General features: G+C 37.6%; 1 protein-coding gene across 1 annotated transcript in view; it reads left to right on the forward strand.

Moving 5' to 3' along the window:
- LOC122795553 (interleukin-31 receptor subunit alpha-like) overlaps positions 1 to 11,619 on the forward strand; it is a 1,451,325-nt gene extending 1,439,706 nt beyond the window's left edge. The window contains exon 17 of the mRNA XM_044063779.1: positions 10,831 to 11,619. Within this exon, the coding sequence (XP_043919714.1) occupies positions 10,831 to 11,436 (606 nt within the window). The 3' untranslated portion in view covers positions 11,437 to 11,619. The remainder of the gene's footprint in view (positions 1 to 10,830) is intronic.
- The last annotated feature ends 788 nt before the right edge of the window (positions 11,620 to 12,407 follow it).

Below are 12,407 nucleotides of genomic sequence, written 5' to 3' on the forward strand. Positions count from 1 at the left end.
GGAAGAAATATCCGGGGAATTGTTTGGCTAAGTTTGTATAGGCCCTAGGGCCGATAGCTTAGTACCAACCTATGAACCTAGGAACCTTTATATATATATATATATATATATATATATATATATATATATATATATATATATATATATATATATACATATATGTATATATATATATATATATATATATATATGAAATGTTTGAGAATATACACAAAACAGACGCAACACAATCTCAAAAAACCTTAGCCTACCTAAAACAATAACCCAAATCCATATCTATGTGTAATATAAAAGAAAAACAAATTAAGTAACACCATATCCCCATTCACAAACTGTAAATGCAAAGTCATAGCACATGCTATATATGATGTGCATACTACACATGTACAGAAACTCAAACAAGCACTCCTACAACACTATGCAACTAAAAATCAAACTGAAAAGGGTAAAAGCAAACTTCATAGGAAAAAAATGGGAGTTGTGGGAACAATACATACAGGGGAGGAAGTGAAGTTTAAAAGAAGGGAGGACTTAAATGAGTTATGTAATGTTTGACTGAAAATGATTGTGTAGATTATAAGTGATGTATAATGTTTGCAACTGAGAGTGTGTCAGTATGGTTTGTGATGTAAAATGCTTGCAACTAGGATTGTGTCATTGTGGTTTGTTTTTGTTTATATAAATGTATGATTGCCGATGTAAGTAATGGCTTAATAAAAATGTTTCTTGTTTAAAAAAAGAGCAGGAATTGAATAATTTATGTAATTTCACTTAGGTTATATGATATATATATATATATATATATATATATATATATATATATATATATATAGCAGTATATGTGAAGTATAATGTTTGTAAACGTGAATTTGTTAATGCAGTTTGATTACTGTTATGTAAATGTAAATTTGCCTGTGTCACCAGTGATAATTCAATCTTCTTCTTCTTTCAGCTTTTCCTGGTTAGGGGTCGCCACAGCAGATCATCTGTCTGCTCATGATTGGCAGTGGAGTTTTACGGTGTTGAGTTGCCAGCCTGGCGCCCAACCTTCCACAGAAGGCACACACACACACACACACACCTAGGGCCAATTTAGAGTGTCCAATCCACCTACTGCATGTCTTTGGGATGTGGGAGGAAACCGAAGCACCCAGAGGAAACCCACGTGACCACAGGGAGGACATGCAGACTCCGCACAGAAGGCACCCCAGCTGAGAATCGAACTGGAGAACCTCTTGCTGTGAGGTGGCAACGCTAACCACTGCACCACCATGGCCACCCCACCAGTGATAATTCAGTAAAGGTTTTTAAAAACAAATAAATAAACACATGCAACATTGCCCCATAATTAAACCCTAAAAGATAAAGTTGTGCACACTGCATGCTCTTAAAATAAATGCTAAAAACTCCCCAAATAAATACTTCCCATAAAACAAAAAATATATAGCAATGACACCTCCCCTTGCTTTAACAAAAAACACTAAATTAAAACAATTAAATGGTTAACTAGCCAATAAAAGGCAGCAATAATGGCAAACTGAACCCAACATAAAGAAAAAGAAGTAAAATAGTTAACTTCAGCTTAATTAAAACACACCTCCAAGAACTACTCTACATGTAACCTTAACATCACCAAAGAACCTACTATAGAATATCTCAAAATAAACATGCAAAAGTCTAGCAATTACCGGAGAATTACAGGTGGGAAATAGACTCTAGGAATCGACCAGTAATAAAAGCCTACACAGAAAACATAAAGCCCTGCTTAACAAAGAGCAAACACAAATTACTGTGTTTCATTGAACTGAGTGGGAGTCAGTAATTCAAACCTATAACAAGAAAGAGTTCATTTTGGCAAGTGATGCTTGATTGCAAATCTTCACTACTGACTACATTCAGTACCCCATTTGGAAGATATAGATTCCTCAAGATACCATTTGAAATAAATTCTGCAAGTGAAGTCTTTCAGCTTGCAATGGAGCAAATTTTTTCAGGTTATCCCGGTGCCATAATAGTAGATGATTTATTGGTCAGAGGCAATGGTGAAGCAGAGCATGATAGAAACCGCAAGAATGTTCTAGATAGAGCACATGAAGTAAACTTAAAGCTCAATCCTCTGAAGTGCAAATTCAGACTACCAGAAGTTACATATGTAGGTCATTTATTTAGTAGCACTGGCTTACGACCAGACCCATCCAAGCGAATAGCCATTCTTGAGATGCCAGCACTGGATAATGTTCAAGCTCTGCAACATTTTCTTGGTATGGTCAACTATTTGGGCAAGTTCATATTAGATTTCAGTGAGTTGACAGGGCCTTTGAAAGAGCTTATATGCAAAAATGTTGCATGGTCTTGGTTAGAATAGCACCAGAGAGCATTTGAAGACCTTAAGCAGAAAACTGGTTTGTGATCATTTTTACTACTGAACCTAATGGCCTCTGCTATCACCAAGTTGAACCGTCAATTCTCAGTCCATGAGCATCCACAAAAGCTTATCTCTGACAATGGTACCCAATTTACTAGTCAGTTGTTTCAGAAATGTGCAAAGAAATGGGATTTTGTACATGTTACTAGTAGTCCTGAATACCCACAGTCAAATGAACTAGCTGAACATGTAGTACAGAGTGTAAAGCAATTACAAGAGAGGTCAAAGCATGGCAGTACTGATGTGTTTTTGAATTTGCTTAATCTCAGAATCATACCCCGTGATGATATACTTGGCTCACCTGCTCAGACACTTCTATCTAGGCAAACCAGAACAATCTTGCCTATCAGTTCTAGTTTCTTGAGGCCTAAAGCTAAAAACAACAGAGCAATCAAAGCCCAACTATTCAGAAAGATTTCTTTCCAGAAGTCCAGCTATGATAAATTGAGCAAATTTCTTCATCCATTGAAAGAAGGAGAGACAGTAAGGATACAAACAGTGAAAGGTTTCAACCAGATTGGTCAAGTAACAGGTATATGTGCCGAGCCGAGATCCTATCTCGTAGAATCTGAAGGTGTAGAGTACAAGAGAAATCGCATACATCTTCTTATATCAGAACTGATATCTCATCATTGTTCCTGTGATACAGACTCTAGATCTCAGAGCAATCCAGACAATGTTCCTGTTGCAGAATGTGTCTTAACTCCTCCTTCTATTCCTGTTGATGTTCCTAATGTCCCCAAAGTTGAACATTCAGCAGAGACAGTCCCAGTTGCTAGACCTAATTCTAATTTCTATGTCTCACGATTTGGTCATCTTTTCAGACCTAGTGTAAAATACACAGCAACCTGGACATAATTTTCTATATGTATTTAGTTCTGTATAATTGCATGTCAAAAAATTATTTTGTATCAATTGCATGTCAATCAATGCCATCAGTACTGCATGACTCATTTCTCAAAGAGGGAGGATGTAGAATAGTGTGTGTGTGTGTGTGTGTGTGTGTGTGTGTGTGTGTGTGTGTGTGTGTGTGTGTGTGTGTGTGTGTGTGTGTGTGTGTGTGTGTGTGTGTGTGTGTGTGTGTGTGTGTGTGTGTGTGTGTGTGTGTGTGTGTGTGTGTGTGTGAGTGTGTGTGTGTATTTGAAAGTGCAGCCAGAGTGTGAGCATGTATGAGTGAGATAGTCAGTTTGTTTATAAGTTTATCTAAGTTAAAGTTACTAAACCTCAATCCTGATGTGTTTGCACATAATAAAGCTGCTTGAACAGAACATACAAATGTTCGTCTGTTTTATCCTGACCAGACAAGTGACAGGTGGCCCCTCTACAAACCTAGGTAATTATAGGCCCATTAGCTTCACCAGTATTTTATGAAAACACATGGAGTGTGTCATAACAGAACTCATTAAAGCACAATGGGCACATTACCTGATAAATATCCCATCGGTTTGATTTTGTGGAGGGCAGGTCCTGTCTCTTAAAACTAGTAGGCATCTTTCAAAAGGATAAAGAGGCTGTGGACAATGGTCACTTAGTGTGTGCTTTTATCTCTGTATTTTTTGTGAGGAGGGGTTCCATTTGACATTATCCTTATTGCACTGCTACTAAGGTCTATCAGCAACTACAAACTCCCCCATTCTTACTCTGCATCCTGCCTGGGGTCTCAGCCATCCACAGTGCATTTGGGGGATTTTTCTTTTTTATTGTTATGCCTTACCCACTTATACCACCCCCTCCCTGTCCTCACTGACCTCATCCAAGAGTGTTCCCCTCACTGTACAAAGCCTCCCATTGCAGAGCATCATTGTTAAACACCCTCCCTCCCAGGATGACCTCGCTCATTTCTCCCTGTCAGGTCCTCAGACACCCAAGATAGTAATGGAACCCAGGTTGCCTGGGTTGTAATTAGGGTTTTAGCCTTCTATGTTATTGCACTGTCCAGTGTGTGCTTCTTATCTTGATGTGATCAAGGATTTTGACAGTACTTCTATACTCGTATTGCTGAGACATTAGATAAGTTTACTGTAACCCCTATGGTAGTTATTGGCTTGCAATTTGGCTGTCAACAGATCCCAAGTTTAAAGTTGTTGCTACCCTCTTTTTTTAAATAAGAAACTTCTTTATTAAATTATCACTTATGACATAGGCAATAATACATTTATATAAAGGAAAACAAAACATATTGACATATTTTCAGCTGCATACATTATACGTCACTTCTAACCTTTCCAGTCATTGTCATTCAAACATTGCATAGCTCATTTAATTCCTGCCTTCCCTTAAACTTCATTCCTCCTCCAAAACATTATTCTGCATATATTTTTCCAACAGTTCCCATTTTTCTATGTAATGTTCTCCTACTCTTTTCTAAAGATCCCACTTACAGTTGTTTTATCTCTGTTACTATAGTCACTTCTTCTAGTACAGTTGGTTTAGACTTTTGACTTCCAATTTCTAGTAATTGCTTTTTTGGCAGCCACAATAATTAAAATCAGCAATGCCTTATTATGTCTAGGCAATTCCAATTCTGTAGTCCAGTTCGAAGAGTAGTTTGCATGGAATTTAAGTGTAACAACTCAATACACCCCCAAAAATAAGTCCCCAGTTATCTCTTTCTTCCCCATCACAACTCTTAACATTTGCAATCTACCTGAGGAAAAATTCTTTGGAGTCTGGGGTATAAAAATATTTATGCAAACACTTCCAAGCAAAGATCCTAAATCTTCCAGACTTTCTTGCATATTTGGGAATCATGCATACAGTGGATATAAAAAGTTTACACACCCTTGTTAAAATGCCAGGTTTTTGCGATATAAAAAATGAGACCACAATAAATAATTTCAAAATTTTTCCCACCTTTAATTTGACCCATAACCTGTACAATTAAATTGAAAAACAAGCAAATCTGTTAAGGGAAAAAAATAAAAAAAGTACAATAAGCTGGTTGCATAAGTGTGCACATCCTTAAACTAATACTTTGTTGAAGCACCTTTTGATTTAATTACAGCAGTCAGACTTTTTGGGTAGGAGTCTATCAGCATAGCATAGCTTGACTTGGCAATATTTGCCCACTCTTCCTTGCAAAAGCGCTCCACGTCTATCAGATTGCGAGGGCATTTCTTGTGCACAGCCCTCTTCAGGTCACCTGACAGATATTCTATTGGATTTAGGTCTCTGCTCTGGTTGGGCCATTCCAAAACTTTAGTTTTCTTCTGGTGAAGCCATTCTTTTGTTGATTTGGATGTATGTTTGGAGTCATGGTCATGTTGAAAGGTGAAATTCCTCTTCATCTTCAGCTTTCTAGCAGACGCCTGAAGGTTTTGGGCCAAAAGTGACTGTATTTGAAACTGTTCATAATTCCCTCCACCTTGACTAAAGCCCCATTTCCAGCTGAAGAAAAGCAATTCTAAGGCATGATACTGCCACCACCATGCTTCACCGTGGGGATGGTGTTATTTTGGTGATGCGAAGTGTTGGTTTTGCGCCACACATACCTTTTGGAATTGTGGCCAAAATGTTCAGTCTTGGTGTCATCAGACCATAATACATTTTCCCACATGCTTTTCGGAGACTTGATGTATTGTTTTGCAAATTTTGGCTGGGCCTGGATGTTTTTCTGTGTAAGAAAAGGCTGCTGTCTTGCAACCCTACCCCATAGTCCAGACATGTGGAGAATATGGGAGATCGTTGTCACATGTAGTACACAACCAGTACTTGCCAACCTTGGACTGCAAGCAAGAAAGTGTCAGCTGAGCAGGAAGGACTGTGAGCAAGCAGCCATATACACACTGCTGCATGGTAAAAAAAAAAAAAAACTAAGCCACAAGTATACCAAATGGATACCAAACACACAAGATAAAGCAGTAAATCAGGAGAAAAAAAAATAATTTGTCCAAGATGTACACCAGAAGTAGTATAACTACATCAGACTGTAATCTGTCCACATCAAGGGCAGGCAGTTACTGATCATGGTAAAACCCCTAATAATCAAGGGTCTGAGTTACAGCTAGGCCCACAGAAACATTAAGTAGTGGTGTGCTGTAATCTGGTCGCATGGGTGGGGCGGGCAGTCAACTATGAGCCATGTCAACCATGATAGTCAGTGGGCTGACTTACAGCTCAGTACACAGAAACGTGAGCCAATAGCATGATGTAATCTGTTCACTTGGGTGGGGCAGGCACTCAGCCACTAACCACATTAGCCATGATAGTTAATGGGCTAACCTGTAGCTCGGTACACAGAAACATTAGCCAATAGCACACTGTAATCTGCCGATGTTGAGGAATACACTCAGTCAACAAACTGGCATACAGCTGAGTATGTGGGAAAATGAGCACAGCAGGTTTTACTCTGTTCATGTCAGGGTTGGGCACTCAATCACTGATCATGGTGATCCCAGTCATCAGCAGTCTGACCTACAGCTGGGTATGTGGGAATATCAAGCAAGATCTTTTCCATGCTCGCCTCAACAGGGAAGATAAACTTATTGATTTAGTAATCAAACTTGTAGTGGAAGCTTGTTCCAAGCGATGGTAGGATAATAGTTATATAAGTTGCATCCATTTTTAGTCCTAGGTTTATAGATAAAGTAATAGGTCTTGGTCTGATTTAGTTGGCGAATAGTGGGATATAAATGATGATATGTTAGGACAATAGGAAGGTTGGTATAGTATAGACTGTATAATCTGAAGCTGAGAGAGAAAAAGCAAGTTAGGCAGTTCCAGTCAGTTTAAGTATTTTAGTGAGACACAGTGATGGGTTTTATAAGTATGTTGGGCATAGAATCTGGCTGCCTTGTTATAGGTTAAGTTTTGCTAGGAGTGTGGCATTAAGGTTAGTGAGTATGTGAGAACCATATAAGAGACTGGGTAGTAGATAGGTATGAGATAGGGTTACTTTAGCATTGGGGGTGAGAAACTTTCTGCTTCCGTATAGAAGGCCTAGTTTCTGATGGGTCTTTTAGATGCAGTTGTTGATGTGCAAGTCAGATTTAAGTTAATCGTCTATGGTGATGCCTAAGAGTTTGATGCTACTTTCAGCTACAATTGGAGTGTTATTGATAGACAGTATAGTGAAAGAAAATTTAAGATGGTTAGGAGTTTTTGGAAGAAAGAGTAAAAGTTTAATTTTTTGGGGAGCCAAGATTTGTTGGTTGTTGGTGAGCCAGGTTTCCGCTGATGTAAAGGCTCCTTCGGTAGTAGAGATGAGACCAGAGGGACAGTCAGAGATAGTGATCACAGTGGAATCATCTGCATATTGTACAAGAGAAGAGTGAGAACAAGAAGTATAGAGTAGATTGGTGAAAATATTAAAAGGAATGGAACCAGTATAGATCCTTGGGAAACGCCTATTTTTACAGGGAGGGAGGGAGGGGAGAGTGCAGAGAGCCATTTCAGTGATTGTAATCAATTGGAGAGATAGCTAGAAAACCAAAAGACAGTAGCAGGGGAGAAATTTAGATTAGTCAGTTTAGGCAGTGTAAGACAGTATCAAATGCTTTAGAAAGGTCTAAAAATAAATAGCAAACAAGTTTGTTGTTATCACGAGCCTGGGAAATACTGTTTGTAAAGGATATAAGGGCAGTGTGTGTACTGTGTTTTGGGAGGAATCCATGCTGAGTGGGAGTAAGTAGGTTTTCCTGTAGTGGATACTGCAGAGTTTGCTTATGTATGCATTTTTCAAGTAGTTTAGAGAGGGGAGACAGAATGGCTATAGGTCTACAATAAGAGATTTCTTGGGAGTTGCCTCCTTTGTGCACTCAGAGATACAGCAGTTGATGAGGATGGATACAAGAAAGGCTAGATTATCGGCTGCTAGCTGAAGAAAGCAGGAAGGAAAATTATCAGCAGAAGTAGAGCAAGCTTTTAATTTGGAGAGTAGTTGTTTGATATAAGTAGTAGATACTGGTTAAAGAGAAAAGGATTTAGAAGAGTTGGAACTTGGAGGCGGGTCAGAGAAATTTGAAATATTAGCTAAGGGAGGGTTTGTGTCAGTCATTTTTGATACAGTATCAGTATAGAAGGTGTTAAATATAGTAGCAGTTTATTCAGGTGTCCTATTTGGATAGGGGTTGGGGGTGGTAGGGTTTCCAGGATGCAGTATTTGGTTGACTGAGTTCCAAATGTATTGGGGTTTGATTTCAGTGCTATTGGAGTATTATGGTAGTTTTTTGTAAGGTTCCTGAGTTCTTTGTAGCTTTGCAGGTCAGAAGGGAGTTTGTTTCTCATCCAGGTTTTTCACAACCTGTCCCTTTTCCTTATTAGGGTGCTGGTTGCTTTAGAGAGCCATTGGGATATTTTAGATTTTATTGTAAGAGTAAGGAGAGGAGCAAGAGAGTTTAGTATATTAAGAAAGAGTTAAATGATTGGACAGTTTTATCCAGAGTAAGCTCATTAAGGTGACTGCAGTTAATTCTAGAGAGAAGAGTCTTAAAGGTGTCGGGAGAAGTTGGATATCTTACGACAAGTTATGTATTTGTGTGATCTGGTGAGGTGGGGAGCAAATCTAGTAACTTTTATAGCAGAGTGATCACTAAGGGAATTTGGTAGGGTTTCTGGGTTATGATATGAGGTAGGGTCAGGTACTAGTATCCAGCCAGTTAGAGTACTAGGCATTTGTGAGTTAGTGTAATGGGTAGGTTCAGTTACTAATTGTGTAAACCCATGTAGATTAATGCAAGAGGAACAGTTAGGGTTATTTAGAGCTAGACAATTTATATTAACATCACCAAAGGGAATTGTTTCATTTGAATAGTGTTTGGTGAGATAAGAGAGAATGTTTTTGAGCAGGGAAAATATTATCTGGCAAAAAGATAATCTGTACAAAATATCTTGATATCTCCCAATGAACACCATTGCAGGATGTCTGTTATTCACGGCTGTTTCATCTATGACGATTGGCACTGCATATCACCAAGAAGCTGGTTTGTTTGTTTGTTTTTTTATTACTTCAGTATTAGATACAAAATCATTACTAATGCACACGTTTCATATCTTTATGAACTCACTGTCATAGCATAGCTAAATATGACTGTGAGAAATGAAGTGGTTAGCTGATAGGACCAAATCTTACAGCAGCAGTATGTTTATAACATTGACAATGTGTAATAACTTTTACACAACATTTCAAAGTTTTTTTCCGTGACCCTTTCTCATGTAACAAGGTTAAGAGTTTTAATACCCACACAAAAGGTTTTATACAGTGACAGCATAATCATGCAGAAAAGTCAAGGCTAAATTTTAAAAGTAAATTCTAATATATAGCCTTCATACTTCCTAACTGTCCAGATTTTCATAGAATGTCGAGATTTTTCCCTTATATTTTTGGTCTGCTCCTCATAAAATTTGTGCTTTTCTGGCAAGTCACTGGGGATTGAAGTTAGTAAATAATGACAGACATTTGAGTTGGAGACTTCATATCCTTTAGAAAATGCATGTTAATACTAAACATGCTGTTTTAACAACTTTCTAAGTTTATAACAGCAATATTAGTCCCTATTTTTGTGCCTTTGTCCCCCACTATTTTTGGCTTTGTCCAGTTTTCTTGACCTGAGATGTTGAGAGGTATGATAGCATTTATTTGAAATATCCATTAAAATAATACTGACTCTCAGAATCCCAGTGATAGGTAGCAAAGGAATGCTTGTATTCCAGTGAGGGTGACAGTCCTGGATATCTAATGGCTATTTAATTGTCACTAACGTGGTTAGTGACTGAGTCTCTCCCCCTCCCAAGTGAACAGATTGGGAGGGTGGCCTAATGGTTAAGGTGTTTGCCTTACAAACACAAGGTGTAGGGTTTGAGTCTCACAAGGGATAATTGGCTAGGCTTAAAGTGGCTCACAAGGGCAGTTAGCTTAGTACTAATCTATGACCCTATGAAACTATGAATCATGCTAATGTTTCTGTGTATAAGGGGCTGGGCATTTACATTGAAAGCATCAAGAAGGGATTGCATGAAATAATAACGCTGATGATGAATGACAGACAGGTAGAAAGATAGAAAAACAGGTATAGAAAGAGAACCCATTTATTGAAAAAGTGGGGAGTGTAGATTTATAAAATGAAGAATGTTTTTAAATGCTGATACAAAAGTTTAGTACACCAGAAAATCATAACATTTATTTGCATCATTTTTATTTTTGATTATGTTGTATTAAGTTCTTCCCTTTCGAAAATATGACTGTGGAATATCCTGCTAATCTTTATTGTCTTTTTAGTACAGATTAAATGAGGGGCTATGTAATTTTACAAGAAACAAGTGTGCCTATAGATAATAGAGTGAAAACTCAGAATAGTAGTTTGTCACTAATATTAGAGACAGACTTTTGTAGTGTTATTACTGTTACATTTCTTACACACTCAACTGTTTTCAATGTATAGTACTGAAACTTTTTACTTCTTTGACAGCATTCATTCTTCAAAGCGTTTGCCTCAGACAGCATGATTATTACTGAAGACCTGAAAGTGGTGAAACTGCAAACCAGTTGTAACAAAGAACAAATGGAAGACCCTGGAATGAATGAGAAAAATTTGTTGAAGAACAGTACCAACTACATAGAAGTACCATCAGCCAATATTCTGAATGTTGAAGAAAAAGAAACAGTAATCTCCTCCTCATATCCTGTGGCATATGTAACAGTAGATCCAGCTTACCGAAGTCAGGCACCTGTTTCTCAAAGGTCACTGTCAACACAACTCTTTCTTTCAGACACGTCAGAAGAGATAATGAGTCAGCCAACATCCCCCTTACTGTCTAATACCACCCTGGATAGCACTGTATGGGAAAATGCTTCAGAAAGAGATGATTTTCAGGAAGGAGTCATTTCCAAACAATCTATGATAGACTCTGGCATGTCAGGTAAACATTGCCATAAAATAGGCTATTTGGGTCAGAATCCTAAAGAAAATGGAGATTCCATGCAACAGCAAGCATTAACAGGTCATTGCTCAGATGGTACTGATGAGCTTCCATATGTTACAGTTGGCATGTTAGGTACAGCTGTTATGATGTAAGCGTGATGATTTTAACACATCAGTATTAAAATGGAAGTTTAATTCACATCTGCAGCATTTGTGATGCTGCAGTATTAGGAAAGATATGACTAAGTATGGGGTGTTTTTCAGTGTATAGTCATATTAAACAAAAACATCTCTAACATGTTAGCTTTAGCATTAAACTTAAAACTTGCTAAGAGACCTTGTATTGTGTCATTGTCTTCTGTAAAACTATATAGCAATTAAAAAGAGCAAGCAGTTATTCTAATTGTTCCTTAAATATAGTAAAAACAGCTAGCAAGACATATTTCTACTGGCTATGACATTCACTGAAATCAGAAAGAGAAGAAAAATACAGCTATCTTGCTTACAAGCTTATAAAAAACTTGACGCATGACAAGAAAATCAGTCACATTTCTGTGTCCCACATCAATGTATTGGTAACATATGTAATAAAATTCTAATTGTTGCTTGTAAATGACATTTTCTTAAGCCACTTTAGATCTTGGTGTCACAAGGATAGGCTCCTATGTTTTTTTACAGCCCACATTAGTAAATGAAGATATCATCTTCAGAATTAAGAGAGTATACATTAAAATATAGGAAGCAGTTTTACATCTCCCTCCTATGCAGTATCAGTTAATCAAAGAAAGTCAATGCTGCAATAATGAGCAAGGTATGTGGCCAAATCAAGTCAGCTTTGTAGGTGATGTGTTGTATATAAGTTTGTTTTGCTCATGAGATAATAGAAAATGGAGGTTTGGACTATTTATTTTGTTACTCTATATGTAGATATATTGTAAGCCAAAAGTTTAGAACAATATCTTTTTTATTTAAATACAAAGGTAATCTGTGCGCTGAGATTATATTTAGTCATTAGCTGGATATCACCTTCCCTCTACTGTTTTATTTTCCAGGCTATCATAACAGCAACACTTGTGTGTTATTACTGAGATCTACCTTAATGACAAGCAGTTATCTGGGGTATG

The sequence above is a fragment of the Protopterus annectens genome, chromosome 2.part2 (assembly GCF_019279795.1).
Source record: "Protopterus annectens isolate FY-2018-M chromosome 2.part2, PAN1.0, whole genome shotgun sequence".
NCBI classification, from domain to species: Eukaryota; Metazoa; Chordata; order Ceratodontiformes; family Protopteridae; genus Protopterus; species Protopterus annectens.